Source organism: Callorhinchus milii, unplaced genomic scaffold (assembly GCF_018977255.1).
Source record: "Callorhinchus milii isolate IMCB2004 unplaced genomic scaffold, IMCB_Cmil_1.0 Scaffold3, whole genome shotgun sequence".
In the NCBI taxonomy this organism is placed as follows: domain Eukaryota; kingdom Metazoa; phylum Chordata; class Chondrichthyes; order Chimaeriformes; family Callorhinchidae; genus Callorhinchus; species Callorhinchus milii.
This window is the reverse complement of record NW_024704744.1, coordinates 44,603,281-44,623,121: the sequence shown is the minus strand read 5'-3', so window position 1 is coordinate 44,623,121 and position 19,841 is coordinate 44,603,281. Positions and strand designations below refer to the sequence as shown.

The 19,841-nt window shown below is 38.1% G+C and overlaps 1 protein-coding gene across 2 annotated transcripts in view; it reads left to right on the top strand.

Annotated features, from left to right (window-relative positions):
* Window positions 1–3,291, top strand: part of ahi1 (Abelson helper integration site 1) — a 111,023-nt gene extending 107,732 nt beyond the window's left edge. For both annotated transcript variants that reach the window (XM_007893016.2, XM_042333310.1), the window contains exon 27: window positions 1,969–3,291. In XM_007893016.2, coding sequence (XP_007891207.2) covers window positions 1,969–2,143 — 175 coding nt within the window. In that variant the 3' untranslated portion in view covers window positions 2,144–3,291. The remainder of the gene's footprint in view (window positions 1–1,968) is intronic.
* The last annotated feature ends 16,550 nt before the right edge of the window (window positions 3,292–19,841 follow it).

Sequence of the window (19,841 nt, the reverse complement as noted above, 5' to 3'; positions counted from 1 at the left end):
TTTTTATTATCCTTTTATATCTTTAGTTTTGTATTGATTTCAATATCCTGTCAATATCCTTGTAGAAACCAGGAGACGTGCGTAATTTGAAAGTATTGTATAATTGGCCCTGAGTGATAGACTGCACAGAGGTCTAAAGTTTTAAAGTGGAGATTTATACAGCAGTTACTTATTCAAGGCATAAGCTTTACAAAACAATAACAATAGTGTGCAGATGTCACTAGTGCTTTCTGAATTCCATGATTCATATGGTCATATATTATGATAAAGTGATTCTGGAGTTAAAACACTCATTAAAGTATTTGCATAAGAAGCATATTTGGAATAAGGGATTAATGTTTTCTTGATGATAAGATTTATAATTCAATTTGAATTGGGCTAATGTACATTATCTATGTTATCAAGCACTGCGTTCCTAGTCTAGTTTTGAGTATTCAAACCAAAACAACAACAAATTACATTTATATAACTTTAATCTGTTGGGATGACATCCCAAGGCGATGGGAGGTTGAGGGTTTGCACCTGAGTGGGATTTGGATTCTGGTTGGGTGGAAGACAAAGAAGTGGGAAAATCACCAAAGGCGGTTGTGTCAAAGAGGAAGGTCTTGAGTGGACTTTGAAGGATGTGAGGAAAGGGATTCCGGAATGGAGGTCCAGAAAGTGATGCAGAGGTTGAAGGCCCAACCACCGATGGTGGGGTTAGCAGGGTGGGGAACGTGAAGCAGGCCAGTGCCTGCTGGACAGAGGGAGAGGATTGGGGCAAGACCATGGATGGGATTTAAAAGTGAGGATGTGGATCTTGAACTCGATCCTCTAGGGCAGTGTTAGCTAATCTTTTTGGTTGGCCAACAAGGTGGGGCAGCTTCTTGAAGGTCCACAAGCCTAAGTTTGGCTGGCACTGCTCTAGGGGATATGGAGTCAGTGAAGGAGGGCAAGGATAGTGATGATAGGCTCACGGATCCTGGTGAGGAGAAGACATGAGCTGCAGAGTTCTCAATGGTCTGTGGCTTGTGGTGGGAAGAGTTGGGAGGTCCAGCAAGCAGAGAATCGGCATAGTGAAGCCTAGACATGGTGAAAACATGGATAAGGGTATCAGTTGGCCCAAGGGGAGAGGCAGTGGCGGAGGAGGGCAATGTTACGAAGGTGGAGAAAAGCTGAACGAGTCAGAGCACAGATGTGAGGTTTAAAGGACAGTTGGGAGTTAAACAAGATACTGAGGTTCCACACTGGCTCCATGAGGTAGAATGTGCATACACGTAGATTGATGCTGTCAATGCCTGAGGAGAGTGTTTTTAAAATGAGTGTATTTTTTGTCTAAGACAGTGTATCAGGTGATGAGGTTTGAATCAGTATTTTTGGGAGAGAGGAAATCACAGGGACAATATCAGATTTGCTGTATTTTCAATGCCTGTATTTTATACTGTGTTTTGGAAGGGTGTGGTTTTATTTCTCCTATCCTTAACACACAACAGCAGCAGCTCATATAGTTCTACAAATGGGTCATCTTCCAGTACCTTAAACAAGTAACCATTCTTTACTGAATCATTGACAGTGTGGCCCACACACATTTTCAAATAGATGTCACCAGTTAGTGAGTTGAAGTTGGATCCCTGGTTGAATTCCTTCCCCTTCCTTCCCTTTGTGCAGAATTATTGAGGCCAATTTCCACACCAGTTGAGATTGTCTTATTAAATACAAACCTATATAGTCTAGATAGTTTACGAGCATACCAGGTTGTGTATTTAACGTCTGATCAGTTGGAGCTAGTTATTTACTGTGTTTAAATTCCTTAAAACTGAAATGTTGTGTATTATTCTGAATTGTTTCCCAGAAGCATACGATCATACATTTTTCCCAAATTCTCTTCTACCAGAGAGCCAAAATGAATACTTACTACCTAAAAATGGAATGAAACATTGCATGCTGCAGTCACTAATCTGTGTCCAAAAATGTACCCTTCTACTTCAGATTATCAAAGAAGAAGAAAGTAAGGCAGGCAAATGCAGCAATTTCTCAATCCACTTCTTTAGTCACAAGTGAGGAATCTGGAACATCTGTAAAGAGCATGAAGAAGAGAAAGAAGAAAACGGGTGAAGAATCCAGTGTGAGAGGAGAGGTTAATGCTGCTTTTGTGTTGGGGTAGAAAAGCTTTCAAATAAATCCAATCAGATCAAATAGATTTTTTGAGGGATTGATTTATAATGATGTGGAAGAATGGAAAAGAACAGTATTATTTTTTATGAAGTATTTTCACTTGTAGTAGCTTTTTACAGCCTAGAAAACATTCACTGATGTGATACAATTGGGCTCCTCAAGCAAAAAAAACTTAATGAAGGAATTACCTGTAAAAATTCGCAAACATCTAATAAGATGTCAAGTCTTATAAACAATAAACAAGTCTTCAGGAAAACCATTCGGATGTTATGTGAGATTCATTATTTAATGACTTAATTTGCCAAAGGCCTAATTTGCAATGGTCTTTTGTTCAGCTTTACCATAGATTGAGTTCACATCAACTGAAGTAAAAGCATCAACTAGGACATGTATAATTTATTTAAACAATCATTGTTACTCAGACAATTAATGTTTTACTTTCCTACGTTTTTATCACCAGCATTTTGAAGTTCTGTTTGAGGTTAAAATATAACTTCTGCTTATATTTAATGAAACTTTCAATGTTATTTTCTATTGCTGTATTTGGCAAAAATCTTTGGTTTTCTATTTATATTCTAAGTTAATGCATTGCATTAAATTTAAAGCAGTATAATTTTATTGAACCATTTTTATATCAGTAAAAATTGAAGGGAAAGTTAATTGAAGGAAATGTCAAATGTCAAACCCATTCCCGGCAATCTTTATCCTTTGTTAAAATATTTTATATAAGCTGAAAACCTTTCTATGTCCAATCAGTTAACCCTGTCTAATTTAAAAAATATAACTTTTGAAAATATGTTTAACCTGTTTTTTGTATTTTTCCATAAATGAAAATTTACTTTTCTAAAGTATTTCGTACATATTGGGAGGTAAAGGTTGTAACTATCATAAATTGGATTTTCAATACTAGAATTTTTAATATTGATGCAGTTTTTGGAAAACTGAATTTTTAAAAATTATTTTAGCCTTAATCATACAGCCAAAGCAATGCTGTCACTTGCAATACTGTTCAAATTATGTGGACATTTAACATTGTGGGTCATTAATTATTTGATATGGAAATTCTCCAACTCGTGGCTTTTATAATTATTTTTCTGTAGAAAATGAATGTAATTTTAAACAATAAATGTTATTTTATTATGAAGCTTTTTATTTATTTGTCCAGTGGAAAGCCTAAAATGGTGCAGCTCTTCATTCAGACAGATTATAGAACTGTTTCCAGTGGCGATCATGTATTTCTTTACCGTCACTTTTGACTGGAATAGCAGCTAACAAAATTAAATTAAACATTATTTTATGGTAGTCTTTAATAACACTTATAGCCAAACAAATAATGTTACAATAATATTTTTGTAAGTTATACATTTCAATAACATTTTAAGTATTGGAAAAAAACATTGCTAAATCTGTCTGTTGGTATTTGTGATGATGAGATTGATACCCTGTTAAATGCCTCATTATCCAAACATAACTAGCAAAACATAACATGACTAAATAGTGTTTTTATTTTATTTAAAGCACTTTCTCAGTGCCTAAAGAAATACACCATGATTTAGTAAATTATTTGCATTACGTATTTTCACGTCCATTCTCACATTCTGTCTTTGATCTTGACAATAAGGCAATGTTCCTTATTCTCTGCTTTATTTCCATTATAGATTGTATTAGATCACTATTGACACTTTCTTGTTTTTTATCATTTGAATTTTAAATAATCTTTGTAATGGACTTTTTTGTAAAACAAAGGAGAAAGCTAATCCCTATAATAATTTAAAATGATGGGAGAAACAACTTGATTATTTATTCCAACATAAATAAATATGTTGTTTATTATTGTTAAATGTATATTATTATTGTTGAATCTTTACAAAGAAACTGAGCTGTTTGGGGATTTCTAGTAGCCATTTTTCCTATATAAATAAATCAGGTATAATTCGGATGCGTCCGTATTATAACCAATATAAGGGTTTTCAGTATAGAGAATAGTTTCACACTATCTGATTAAATAATGTTAAAAAGATTTCTGCATCTAAATTACAAGTGATTTACCTATATAAGAAAGATAGTTACTAGGAATCCTAAAACATTTGTTTCTTTGGAAAGATTCAAGTTGCTATTTAAGTTCTGACTACAGCTGAATTATTGCAGGGATTAGCTTTCACATTTGTCCTAGAAAAATGTTGTCTATCAATATTATATTAAAATTCAGATAATTAAACATATTCCTATGTATAGCATTTTTATTTCATGTAATATTGGTCACTCATTTCAATTGTGCCACTGCGTTTGCCTACAAATACACAGTCACTTTATTTCACAATAATTCCTGTGAAGCGCTTTGAGACGACCTTCCAAAGTGATAAGGCTCTATACCAAATCCAAGGATTATTATTCTGTTATTACAGTTTAAATCACTCGGTAGAGATAGTTTCTAAATGGTTTTCAGTGATGGTCAGCCAGACCAATAACACTGCCACGTTACATATAAATTGATGTTACTTTTCTTAGTATGTTTGAACTTGCTAAAGTAGCTAATTTTTTGCAGGAGGTTGATATTTTGGTATTTTGTCAAGTCATTTCTGAATAGTTTTATTAACATTCCCACTTGCACCGATGATTATAGGGTTATGTTTTATACTGCACATACGATTGCATTTAATTTGTAGATCAATATATTTCCTGATCTTCTCTAGTTCCATATTTCTTACGCTGTGATCACTAAGGAAAGCCACATCAGTAAGGCTACAGTTACAATCTAATTGGTTCTTTATGATAATATTTTGTTTGTTACAGATTACTGTTATGGCTGTATGTACTTGTAAATCCCAGATTATTGTAATGTTATTTTTTGATGTCACTTTTCTTGGTTGATGTTCATACCAGTTGGTCTTTACTTCAATATCAAAGTGTTTACAAATTGTCCAGTGAATATATTTAGCTATACTGTTATGTTCATTGCGTACTCTGATTGTGTTAGGGCTGGACATGATGACAATATGCAGTCTAATCTTTCTGGTGCTTGATGACATATTCGGAATTTTGTATCAGTGTTTCTCTTTAAGACCTTATTTTCATAATAACAGGTAGCAATAGATTGGCCTTGTGCTGATATTATGAGAACTTCTGTTTCGGCTTTCAGATCCCGTTAGTAAAGCAGTTGTAGATTTGGTTCATATTTCGGCCTTGTTCGTTCATTTCACTTGGAAATTGACCATGTATGATTTTGCTTTTCCCATTCGTTTTTCTACAATCTATCATTTTCTTTTTAAGGACAATTTTAATTTCATGTGCCATTTATGTTGGTTCTGATGAGCTGCTGTCCATATATTTTTGTCATATTCTTGTTTGATCTGGATTGCTTCTTCAATAATATAATGTTTTTTCTCTGCTTTTCATGTTTTTCTATCATTTTGATACTATCATTGGGGTTTGTTCTGCTATTTTCAACTAAACCTATAATTGTTGATTTATAAGATGCTTCAATTTCAATCAAGCCTCTTCCACCTCCTTTTCTTGGTATATAAATATGTTGGACACCAGCTCTTATATTAATGGTCAACAGTTTGAGCATTTTTATATCTTTCAGATCTTTGATCATCCAATTGATTATACCAAAGCTATTATTATTATTATCATTACAGGTTCTCTATGATTTCCTTATCTGTCTGATTGTTCTTGTTCTAAGTTACATTGGTAAATGATTATTGGAATTATTCATAATGTAAGTACATGAATTATACAGTCATGTAGCAGACAGATTTTGTTTGCATAGTTTACCAATGTAACTTATTTTTTATGTTCATTCATGGTGATGTTTTAAAAGTGAAAGGAAGCACTCAAATAATAATCTCATAAGAACAGTTACATATTGCACTATTTTGATCATGATAAGCAAATAAACCTGTCAGTATCCTGCCTATGTCTTTGCAAAATGATCTGGACAAATACTCTCAAGAGCAGTGTCTTGTCGTGGTGCCGAAATTGTTTGAAGGATGGAGAGACTAATATGGGTGGATCACACCCAAGTTAAGAGTAATTAGGATAACACATGAGGTCATGACAGCTGAAAGTCCTTGTTGACAAGTAGCCTAAAACTGCAGGTCGGCCATGATTGTTTGCTGGTTAATTGAATGTCAAGATCACTTAGAGTGAACAATGGTCCAATATAAGAAGGCATAGACAGAAATGAAACATGGCTGGGCTGGCAGCCCTTCTGCAGGACGGGAGACTTTGAGTTACTAATGAGGTACAATATTCATTACTTCTTTCTGCTCTAATTCCTTGAGTGAATGGGACATCCTTTTTCCAAGGCGGGAATGAGAAAAGGCATAAACATTTGTTTTGTAAATACTAAATACATTTCTATGAAGAATTTGAAATTACCTTTTTTTTGTGCAAAACTGCTCACAGTTATACTCATCTACCGGGTTTAGGTTTGAACTAGGAATTCGTTTAATTTTTTAAAATTTGCTCTGCAAAACTTAGACTGAGGTTTATCTTTGTCTGAGTGTTAGATTTATTTTTCCTAAATTTCAGGTACTTCATTGTTCTATTTTCATATGAAAGTATTGTTTTGTTATTAATCTTTTAGCTAACAATAAATGTTCAGTGTATCAACACCTCTCTGTATCCTAATGCGTGGAATTCAATTTGGAAATAACACCCAGAAATAATATGAATATAATAGGTAAGACTGATCTATTTATAACCACATTAATGTACTTTGTTGGGATACTTATCTGCAATGATATAAATGTACAATTATGATGTTGGTATCTCCCATGGTGCTTGTGTGTGTGTGTAAAAACAAATTTAAGATTAAAAATGAATGAATGTGCAGTGCCTCTTGGTTTCAAATCAAGTCATTACTAACCTATATCATATTCTACACAATACCTTATGGCCAAATCTCAGAATGCTGTTATTATTTATGTTGTGTACCTGTTTCTTGAAAAACTCGTTTTCAAGGAAATGAACAACAAATCAGAAACCTTTGATACAAGGATCTATGCCCTTAGTGTCAGCGCTAAAATGTACTGATGTGGCTCATTTGAAAACCTATTGTCAGCATCAACTGCTGTCCTAAAAGCATCCAGAGTTATTGCTGTGCTATTGAGCTTGATCAGCTCCTGAGCACATTCTTGAAAGTGAAGGCATCTAGAGATGTTAAAAAAGTAATGAAATTAACTGAATGTATTGCATTCATTATGATGTTGCAGTGCGCACTGACCTCCAACAGTCACTTCTGTAGCTGCCTTAAAAAGTAGAGTTGTTTCTTGATCAATGTTTTAACGAGTGTCCAATAATGTATCAAGGAATAATATGTGTATTGAGCTATTTTAACCTTAAAGTCGAGGAGTGTTTTGCGTGTGTTTTTTATTTTAAAATTATTCTCCATGCATGAATTACAAGAATGAGTTCATGTCTAGTTTTGAAATTAGTTTGCTGAATGGTTCAGCAAGACATTCTCAAGCATAACTTGAACTTGTCACTCTTATTCAAGTACAGAATGCTCTTGCACAGCCGGAGTTCCAGAGGGCAGAAAGATATGGCCCCCTGCAGTTCACAAGTGGAGCATTGCATAGTAACAGGCAGCACAACATCCCTGCCACATGCCAAAACTCCTCCAATGACTCTCTCTCCATTCAAAATAATGGAATGGCTTTTGCTCCCATACAATAGGACATCGGGGAAAATAAAGGATGTGTTCAGAACACCACAATTCTTATTTCAATGTAGTGAATGTCATTGCAATCCTAATGAATTAGCTACTCTGATCTTCGGCTGGAAACTAATAGTTTTAAATTGAAAGCAGACAAAAAATGTGAAGAGTAGTGAGTGGTCATATTTTTCTACAGATGTGACTAGCTGACCCTGCTCAAGAAAGATAGTAGAACGTATTAGCTGTTAACCACTTGAAGATTTTTGTGATCACAAATATAGAAATGGGGAAACTAAGCTCTATAAAATTCGACGTGTAATACTTGGAGCCAGGCCAATTTCACAACATCCTGCAATTAATTTTATATGACAGGTCAGACAAACTGAAAACACCCAGCCTAGTTTGGTAGAGTGTGTAGTTGTGCAGTTGTTATAAAGACAGGCAATTTTTTCTGAATTAGACATTTTATATGGATTTGTGAAAGAAACACAAAAGCGAATTCAAAGCATTGTACTTGTTTATAGTGTATAATATTTTTTGTCATGCTTTCGGGTGGCAATCCATTACCTTTAAGCACCTTGGGATTTGAAAGGCGAATATAAATTTTGTATTGTAGGTAGGTGTGAAAACCTTAAATAATGCAAAATCTATCAAGCTTAATTGCTGAGCAAGGAAGGATGAAAGGTTATGAGTGCAGGTTTATGTATATGCACTAAACTGATGCCCGTACAAAAAAGCATTAAACACATTCTGTTTGCTTGGCAGATTACAGTCGTCACAGAATGGCAATTACAGTCTATTGGGACTGGGTCCGGGGTGGCATACAAACAAGGGGATACACAGCACCTGTGTTTTTAACCCACAATGATCAGCTATTTCCTCAGCAAGCAGCAATTGCACTCAACCAGATGATTAGAAATTATGGATGCAGATGTTAGAGGAATCACTGTAGTAATTTTAACTATTTGAAACACAAGACCTGCTTCCGCTTCATCTCCCAAGGGGTCAGCAACACTGAAGCACAGTGCACTAAACATAGGTCCCTGAAAGCTGTTTACAGCTCAGAACTGTAATGAAAAACTTCTACAAGTTGTTTAGGGTTAAATGTTTGAATGTTCCACTTCACTTAGTCTTCCGTGCAAAAATAAAGCCATGAGCTTTTCGTTGAAAGACTGTGGCCTGTTTAAAAAACCCTCCCTGACCATTTCCACTTTCACTTTTCCTAACGTACTTTATTAATCCAAACGTGGCAGCTGTTCATTTTATCTATCAATTCCCTTTAATGTTCGCCGGTAAACAAGTGCAATATTGGGAGCTTTGCCAACAACTTTATGGAAAGCTGCAGTAGAGGATTTACTAGCACTTCTTGGTTTCAAAATGGTTCCTGTTTGTTTTGTTTTCTTTACCAAAACTGCTGATAAGATAATTATTAATTTTTTAAACTGCTGCAGAATGGAACATTTTGCAGCAGTTTCATTATAGAGATTACTAAAAACAAAATGGCACCTTACAAAGATGTTTGACAGCAATTCGTCTCAGCATAACCTGTCCTCAGAAAACCCTTGCTGGGTGGATGCATCTTGATGTTAATACCATAAGGGTTCATGTGGAGTTGAAAAAGAATGAACAGGAAATAGCAAACATATTAAATGATCTGGAGATTTTTACCAGGGAGAACATTAAGAACTGACAGACATTATGAGTGATTCATTCAGGACTGGGAAGTTCCAACTTACTGGAGGTAAGCAGATGTTGTTCCCTTGTTCAAGAAGGATGACAAAACTAAACCTGGCAACCATAGATCCATTAGCCTAACAACAAGATTACATTTGTATAGCGCTTTTCACGTCTTGGGAAGACGTCCCAAGGCGCTGGACAGAGTACAGCATTTCAGACCCAAGCTGGGATTGGGGAGGGTAAGGGTGGGGGAAAGGGAGTGGAAGGGGGGCGGCTGAAGGCATGGTCGAAGACGAGAGTCTTGAGGTGGGACTTGAAGGAGGCTAAGGAGAGGACAAGGCGGAGTGACTGGCGGATGGAATTCCAGAGTTTGGGGGCAGAGTGGCTGAAGGCTCTCCCACCAATGGTGGGGCGGGTGGGTTGGGGGACGTGGAGCAGGCAAGAGCTGGCTGAGCGGAGGGAACGGGCGGTTGGTAGGGGGTTAGGAGGAACTTCAATAATAGGAAAATATATGGAGTCAATTATCAGAAAGGAAATAAAAGAGTACATATATAAAATCTAATAATTGACAGCCAACCGATTCAGTTCTTGGCTGATTAATCTCATGGACTTTTCCAGGCCGTGACAGCCCAAATTGACTGTGGGAAGCCATATGATGTAATATATCTAGTCTTCTAAAAGCCATTTGGCAAAGTACTTCATGAAAGACTCCTCCACAAACTGGGTACCAAGGGGAAGACATGGATGTGGATTCTGAATTGGGTGAAGGAAAGGAAGCTGAGGGTCTTTAAGGGAGCTGGGTCAAAATGGGCAGACATTTTAAGCAGAGTGCCTCAGGGGGCTGTACTGGATGCCTTCTGTTCCTCATATATATTAATAACCTGGATTCACAAACCAAATGCAGGTTACACCAAGTTTTGGTTATTTTTTTAATTTTACACAAGCTGTTCTTCGCCCACAAAATACAGTCATACAATTTACAGTATGCTGTGAAACGCTTTTGAGACGTCGCGAAGAACAAAAATCAAATGCAAGGATTATTATTTATAAGTTGGAAGGAACTATGGAATCAAGAGGCAGCAAAATGAGCTTTACAGGGTATGCACATAGGCTGATAACTGGCAAATGAAGCTTAACACTGTTAAATGCAAGTTATTACATATAGGATGCAATAATAGGACATACAAGTACTCCATTAATGGGTTAGAACTTGCCTGGGGGAAAGCTGATAGAGATCTAAGATTAGTTGATTCAATGCTCTCTTGTCATTACAGTGTGAGGCAACAACAAAACAAAAGACCGGTATATATTAATAAATCAGTTGAGTTTAGATCCCAGACGACCTACTTTGGTCTGACTACATCTTGAATATTGCAGACAGTTCTTGTCAACGTGACATAAAGGGGCTGCCCCGGGCCTAGAGTCAGTGACTGGGAGAGCAAGGAGGATGTTCTATGAGCTATGAGCAACAACTAAACAAGGTAGGACTCTTCAGTCTCGCGAGAAGATGTCTCGGAGAGGATCTCAGAGAGGTGGTTAAAATTTAAAATGGAATTGAAAAAGTAAACCCTGATCAATACTTTAGATGTATCAAGACAGTAAATCAATTATAAATATGTTTAGAGTTGTAAAGGGCAATTTCAGGACAGATACCAAGAAATGTTTCTTTACTCAGAAGGGAAATCAATGACTGAAACGGTTGTCACAAAAGATGGGAGGCTAAGACACTGGACTTAATTAAAAAAAAAAACAGCTTGATAAAAGTGATGGGTGGATAGTAGGGCGGGTGTTCTGGAGGGTTGAGATTGGATCTTGTGAATTTCATAGTGGTTAAGGCAGTCTCCTGATTACACCCTCAGAAAGTTTAAGTACATTACAAAACAATATTAATCTAGTTTTCCTTGTATCTCAATAAGTAGCACTGTGGACTCATATAATAATAAAATAATCCTTGCATTTGATATAGCGCCTTATCGTGTCTTTGAAACATCGCAATGCACTTCACAGAATATACTGTAAAGTGAATTGTCTGTATATTTTGTGGGCAAAACGCAGCAGCTAATTGTACACAGCAGAGTCCCATAAACAGTCTTGGATTGAAGTGACCAATTTATTTTTTTGAAATAATTATTACCCCCAGAAAAGCGATCCGTCAATCGACTAACAACCGGGTTCCTACTTACTATTAGGTAAACAGAGGCATGTGGAGTAAAGAAATTTGCCCAACATTTCGCCCTGCTGTGAATGAAACCCAGGTCTTTCGCTTGTGAGGCGAGTGCTCTAACCACTGAGCTACAAAACTCCACATTGTATAATAATACTTGCATTTGATATAGTTATCATCTGCTCACATTAACTCATCTCAAAAGCACAAGTTATTTTGAAGTATTGTGACCGATGAATAAACATGGCAGCTAATCTGTGACAGCAATGCTCCACAAAACTAATTTTTGGCATATTATAATATGAGTCACAGCTTGGTGAGTAAGTGGCATGTTTATATTTGGACTCTTCTAGAGGTAGTTAAGCAAAGAAATATTGTGGTCAATTTTCATCAGATATTCATTACATCAAGTGCACCTGGACTGGGATATCTGGGGTGGGGGGAACACGTCATCCTCACTTCAGGGTAGGTTCAACGTGTTAAATATTAAATGTGGTCCCATTGTTTTGCAAAAGCCTCAGATACTTCCTGTTTTTTATAAAAAAAACACTGTTTAAACCATTCCACTACGCTGCCCCCTCTAGTCTCTGCTGTAATATCTTCACATTGGACTACCTGTGTTACAATATTTATTATTTTCTATGCTTTCTCCATTTTATTAAAGACAAAAATAATTTAGCAGGGTCATAAATGATCATCAGTCCCTTGATCAATGTCACTGTATTGTCCTTCACTATCAGTTTGTCCACCTGTCTTGAAAGAATCATCAACATTTCAGCACACAAAGGCCCCCACCCTCTGGAACTCCATCCCACAGTCCCTCTGCCTCGCCTCCTGCCTTGCTTCCTTCAAGACCCGTCTCAAAACCCTCCTCCTCTTCAAACGTCCCTTTGGTCACCCACCTACCCCTACCCTCCCTCCACCCCTCCTGATCCCAACCACTAGCTCGAGTGCGGATCCCTGACTGTCCAGCGCTTTGGGACGTCCTCCCGATGTGAAAGGCATTATACAAATGTAATTTTGTTGTTATTGAAGTAAAGTACAGTACTTTAAATGCACTGCACATTCCCCATATATGCAATTCTGCTTGAAATGTTATCATCTTAGCTTCTATAAGCTACTTGTGGCAATGCATTCTATGTACTAATAATTTTCTGTGTAAACATTTCTTCTAACCCTCTACCCCTCCTCTAATTCTTCCAGTTGTAATCCTGAGTTGGTGTCAAACTGATTACTTCAACATAGCAGTCTGTCCCTTTTAAAATGGTTCAATCTATCCACAGGGATTTGGATTAAAGAAGCATTCTTTCTCAAATGCCCTCCCCCTGCCCAAATCTTGCAAATATTGCACAAAATTTAGCATTTATCCCATTTCAACAGTGATGCTCAACTACAGAGCATTAAACATCACCAAGGTCAAGAAAAGGTCTTCACTCGTCTTTGTTAGTTCTATCAGACACTGACAGCAAAATGGGTGAGAACACAGACAGGAAGAACATGCCAAGAGTAAAATTAGTGAGAGAAAGACTGGCAGAACCGACTCCAATGCACCAGAGGAAAGGCAGGAAAGGTTTATTCAAATCCATTTACTGGTGCCAGTTCTGTCCTTTCAGTTTTCAATGCAAAGTTCACAAAAATCATGAAATACTCATAACATTTTTAAAATAAAAATACGGGACAGTTTCAGACCACTTTAAAAGCTACGTAAGTGATTGTAAATGTTTTTTTAAAAAAGGTAGTAATCAGTTTGCTGTTCAAATAATTTTTTTTAATTGCGCACAGAATAATGTTTCGGAGCAGTGGCGGAGCCTGAAGTCGAGCAGGGGGCGTGACCGTAAGAACAGTCAAAGGGTCTTCAAATGTGATCTGAAAATGGGGAAAGAGAGGGCAAGATTGAGGGAGCGTGTTCCAAAGTTTCAGGGATAGTGGCTGAAAGCATGATGGTGGAGTGCATGGGAAGAGAGACAAGCAGGAGGCTGGAGCCAGCTGAGCGGAAATAGCAGCTAGTGGAGTGTGGATTAAACAGATCGGAGAGGTGGGGAGGTGCCAAGGCATGAAAGAATTTGTAGACGAGTTTGAGGATTTTGAAGTCAATCCGTTCTGTGATGGGGAGCCAATGGAGCCTGGCTAGAACTTATGTAATGGGGGGTGTGGAGTTTAGAGTGGGTGAGTATACAGGCGCGGAGTCTTACACTGACTGCACTTTACCTTAAATCATGTGCAGTGCTTGAAATATCCTCCTGATGTGAAAGTTGCTGTATCAAATGCAAGGATTATTATTAAGTCTAATAATGTAGTGACTCACACAAGACCAAAGGTCTGAACAAAACTGAAACTGTCCCACGTAACAAACAGTATTAGTTTGAGCACCATAGTCTCATTGCAACAACTGGTTTACTACTGCAGAAAAGAAAGTTTCTGCCTTTTTAAAAAAAAAACTCCATACATGATGGAGTTTTAGCATTTCTGAATTCAAAATGGATTTCACATTAATCTAATATGGAGTCCTGTAGCTCAGTGGTTAGAGCACTCGCTTTGCAAGTGAGAGACCTGAGTTCAATTCCAGGCAGAGGGCGAAACCTTGGGCAAGTCTCCTTACTCCACACGCCTAATAAGAATAATCCCTCCAAAAAAAAACAATAATAAATTGGTCATTTTCAATCCATAACTGTTTGTGGAACATTGCTGTGTGCAATTGGCTGCCGCGTTCCACCACAAATATACAGCCAATTCACTTTACAGTGTGTTCTGTGAAGCGCTTTGGGACGTCCTCCCGACGTGATAAGCGCTGTATCAAATGCAAGGATTATTATTATTATATGGTTGCAGATATTTTAGTGTCTTAATGTTAATCTTATTGTTTTGGAAATATGCAGATTTGAAAACAAATTAAAAGTATTGTTTAATTCCACGTGTGAAATAGAAGAATAGATTCACTAGCAAAATACCCCCAGCAGGTATGTCTGATTGATGCTCTAGTGCAGTGCTGGGGGTGTGCTACATTGATAGAGGTGCCATCCTTCAGATGAGACATTATCCGAGGTCCTGTCTGCCTGTCCAGGCAGATATTAAAGGATCGCATGGCACTATTCGAATAGAGAAGGGAGTTTCTCCTCTTGTCCTGGCCAACAATCCTCCAAAAGAAATTGGAGTCATGCACTCCATGGCTGTTTGTGGCACATTGCCGTTGTGGGACAACTGGCTGCTGCATTTTGACCCGAACTACACACTTTGCAGTATATCCTGTGAAGCACTTTGGGACATCTCAATGATATGATAAGGTGCTATATCAAATGCAGCTATTATTATAATTCCTCACAGTTTAAATGGAGTACAAAAAGGAACAAAAACAGAAGTCGCTGGGAGCACTCAGCAGGTCAGGCAGCATCTATGGAGAAAGGAAAGTGAGTCAACGTTTCGGGTCCACGATCCTTCATCAGAAGTGGGAGGGAAAAGTTTTTAAGGGCTAACTGAGAGGGGAAGACAAAGAAGAAAATGGGGTAGAGACCAGAAGTTTTTTTTTCCCCTGTCCTCTGCCCCATTTTCTCCTTTGTCTTCCTTGCCCATGCCTCCCCCCTCTCTCTTGGTCCTTAAAAGCCTGTCTCTTCCAACATGCCCCAGTTCTGATGAAGGGTCATAGACCCAAAACGTTGACTCACTTTCCTTTCTCCATAGATGCTGCCTGACCTGCTGAGTGTTCCCAGCAACTTCTGTTTTTGTTTTCAGATTTCTAGCATTTGCAGTATTTTGTGTTTTATAAAAAGGACCACTCTACAAGAGGTACAGTTCTGCAATAGAACATATAGTCAGAAACACCAGTTTTATGAGATATCTGCCTTTGCCAAAGCTGCTTTTGGCTGCATCCTAATAAACAGAAAAAAAGTGATGGTACTCATCAATCCATTATTTAAGAACTGTAAGGGCACTGTGGGTTCAAGACATGAATTTGAACTTGCATTTGGCATCGTTAGAAAAAGTAAACATTGGATTTTGACACAGACATAATTTACAACTAAAATTCATAGTCAAAGCTGTCTATATTCCTACTGTGACATTTGTTAGTTAACAGGACAGGAATTAATGATGTCATAGTGACTCACATAGATCAGCAAAGTCCCATGTTTGACCTTTAATTTGTGCTGAGTTATCTGATGTTAGACAGGGTCCTGCTAAGATAGGGATGCTGTAGCTGGCCTTGATGTTCCTGGTCTGGAATGGGGAATATACCAGCCAGGTCATGACTCTATGACCTCTTATAGTCTGTCTATATGCAGTAGATAGTTGGTTAGCCACAATCCAGTTATCTACATGCCTTCTTTTCCACATTGGTCTCTGATTCAGAAGTGGATGCAGGGCTGCAAAAGTTCACCAAAATACATCCAGATGTACACACAGATTCAAAAAGAGACTCCTTAGAGCAGAGTGAAGCAGGATCTCCTTGGGGTTGAACTGGCACCGTGGTGATGTGCTTGGCAATGGAATTTCAGAATCGAGTCAACCATCTGTGGTGGTCTTGGTGGTCTGCTTTTGAGCCGGGGGATAAGCTCCTATTGACACGCAAGTCTAACCATCTAGATGGTCCTAACTGGCCAAACAGCAGGAAGCTTGCCAGACAATCCTCTCAATGACAAGCTATGCAGGTATAACTATAGTTAAACTCCAGCAGTACACCTACTCCCAATCTGACCTGTGCCTAATATTAACAAGAACAATTACTTTAATTTATATATTCTCAGAAATGTAGGTAAGCATCCCTCCAGACACACAGAAATTTCCATGTGTAGAACGCTCCTGACACACACACTGGACAGCCTTCAGTGAAACATGAAACTTGTGCATGAAACCATTACTCTTTCTATATGTCAGAATATATGAAGAGCTCGGCTCAGCTCCCTCCCCGACAAAGAATATTTTCACCCCCACTTGGAATGTGGAATAAAGTAGTAGCACAAGTGATGGAACAAGGAGCTAAAGTATAAACAGTTTCAAAAAGAAACTAATAAGTCTGGAGATTTAAAACTATTCAGCATAATTGAATAATGTTGTTTCAAAGTATTCTTTTGGAAGTTTAATGGGAATATTAGATGGACCATGCATGAAACTATTACTGTTACTATATGTCAAAATACTTAAAGGAGGCTTTGCTTTCCGGCCTCTATTCACACTGTCTTTAATGGATATTACAAATTCACTCCCAGGACAGGTGGTGAAACACTTGTGCCACCATGATCAGAGTTATCTTTACCCTCAGACTTCCTTTGGTTTTCTGATGGCCCAGGTTGTGCAGCTGATTTAGCTCAGCATTCCCCAGCCCCCTTCCAACATGCATTTACTGTATTACTGTATAATGGTCATAGTTCATTAATTTGCAACCAAGCTAATGTATGTATAGAGAGGAAATTACAGGTATTCTTTATTATGTAACTAACAACCAATGAATAGGATTGCAGATGTATAATCCTTTCCATTGGTTAATTGCATGATTAACAACATTCCCTTTCATTAGCATGATTAACAACATTCCCTTTCAAACCCTATGTGGTTTTAGCTGGATAGACTCCAGCAGTACTCTAACACACACTCTGGGTTCCAAACATTGGCTCTTGCCGACTGGCACCGAATACTCTCCAGAATTAGCTAAGCATTAACTAGTAGATTAGCTGAAGCAGAAGATGCATCCCTCCATGGAGAGTGCTCATTCCATTCAGGCACCCAGGAATATCCATGTGTAGGTGGGATGTATGGAAATCTGTTTGGTTTGGATGCTTTTAAACATGGTCATGGGTTTTCACATGGGTTTAGCTGGCTGACTTAAAAACAATTGTAATAATAATAAAATTATTCTTTTGCGTTTGTTATTGTGCCTTTCATGTCGGGAGACACCTGAAAACTGCATGAAGACTCCAGTTTTACAGGATGTACTATGAAGTGTAGAGGATGTGTATTTTATAGGTGATTGTGACAGCCAATTTCCCCCCACCCCCCGCAATGTCCCCAAAACAGTCATGAAGTCCCAGAGACCAATTTTATTCGGAGGCTGTTGGCGAGGATACTCTTCTCCTTTCAAACAGTGCCACGGGTTCATCAACATCCACCTGAACAGACAGCCGAGACCTTGGTTTAACGTCTCATCGAAAGGATGGCACTTCCGACAGTGCAGCACACTACCAACCCTGCATTGGAGTCTCAACAAGAACAACAACTTGCATTTATATAGCGTGCACACTGAACTCGCGGAGTACAGCGGTGGAGCCTGACACTGAGCTGGAGAAAGAGGAGAGATTACTGTAAGCACAGTCAAAGAGGAAGGTCTTCAGTTGTGATCTGAAAAAGTGGGAGGTGGGGGCAAGGCAGAGGACTGAGGGAGAGAGTTCCAAAGTTTTGGGGTGTAGTGGCTGAAAGTTCAGCCACCAATGGTGAAGCGGAGGGGCAAGCAGGAGGCCGGAGCCAACCGAGCAGCAGTGGAGGGTGGTGGAATGGGGAGTAAGTAGGTCGGAGAAGTAGGGAGATGCCAGTGCATCAAGGGATGTGTAAACGAATGTGAGGATCTTGAAGTGTCAGCCTAGAATATGAGCTCAAAGTTCTATCTTGGGGCTTGAACCCAGTGGCTCGAACCTTCCAGCTCGGAGGCAATAATGCCAATTGAGCCAGGCTGACACATATGTTTAAATTGGATCCCAATATACAACAAGTTCACTTTTTCAGTATAAAACATTGTTTTCATCTCATCTCAGTATGTATTTTATGCAGTCGGTCAGAGTTATTTTTAGTGGTTATATTAATCTTCATCTTGAAAAGCAGGCAAGGGAGGGGCTGCATGTGCCATTGCAATTTTACTTTCCTTTGAGATGTGACATTAAGGATTCTCATCCAGTTACTGCAACTGTGGGTAAGGATATATTAATCTGTAATGTCCATCAACAGACCAAGTAGATAACTGTTGTTTTCCTTAAGGGCATGCAGCAATATAGTATTGTAGATAATAAATGTTTTAACACTTCACATATGTGGATACTTCATTCGAGAGTTCCCCGAGTCTAAGCAAGGAATTTCTACTCACAAAGAGGGTAAACACAGTTAGGAACTCCTTTGAGCAGTTGAATGTGGAATTATATTGAATGCTTTTGTAACCTGTGTTATTAAAAGTTAAATTCAATTAAAACTAGCTCTTAGGAATATGGTCAATTGCTATTCACTAATAATAATCAATAATTCTTGCATTTGATATGGAGCCTTATCACGTCATTGAGACGTCTCAAAGCGCTTCATAGGATAAACTGTAAAGCGGATTGACTGTGTATTTTAATGACATTGGTGGTAATTACAACTTGCTATAAAATTTCACCAGCAGCTTTAACAGCATAAAAGGGTTGACATTCCAGTAGCCAATCATTGAAGGATTTAATATCAGGATTTTTTGCATCTGTTCATTTGTGCTCATAATCTAGGAGAGGTGGGCATCTTCCCTAGAAATTGACAGCAAGTGAGATGCAGATCAGTCTATTACATCCTGGCAAGTGAGAACCCTCTGACTGCCTAGTTAGTAAGATTAATTAGCTTCCTTCATCTAACAACATTGGAGGAGATAACCAAGGCTGGAGTACAGTTATTCCACCCACTCCATAACTAGCAAGTTATTTGAATCTGGGCATGATCTGTTGCCTTCAGAAGCCATGCTTGCTGTTTACATCTATCTAGTGTTGATCTCTGTCACAGTAACTGAACAATACACAATAGTTTGAAAAACATACACAATTCATGGGGTGAGAAAATACTTTATTGAATGTCAGACCACAGGATCTGATCATCTATCAAAGGCACAATGCTTTGCAAATAGCATTAGTGAAAAGTATGTTGTAAATTTTTTTTAATTATTCAGAGAAAACATATCAATAGGGGAATGTATTGGTGCTATTTACAACTCTTCCAGGTGTCGCAATGGCTTCTCAAGACCGTTTGGGGAGGAGATACCCTCTCAATGGTAAACTACACCGGAAGATCAGATAAGGAGCTACACTTCACTGCACACACAGATTTGAGATAGATAATCATGGAGGAAGGCTGCAACAGCTGAAAATAAAGAACGTTCACTGAAAGGAACATGTTTCCCACCCTACGTTCTGTCCAAACTGCCATGGTAATCCTTTCTATAGTAGTGGGCATCATCTTTATGCCAATGTGTCT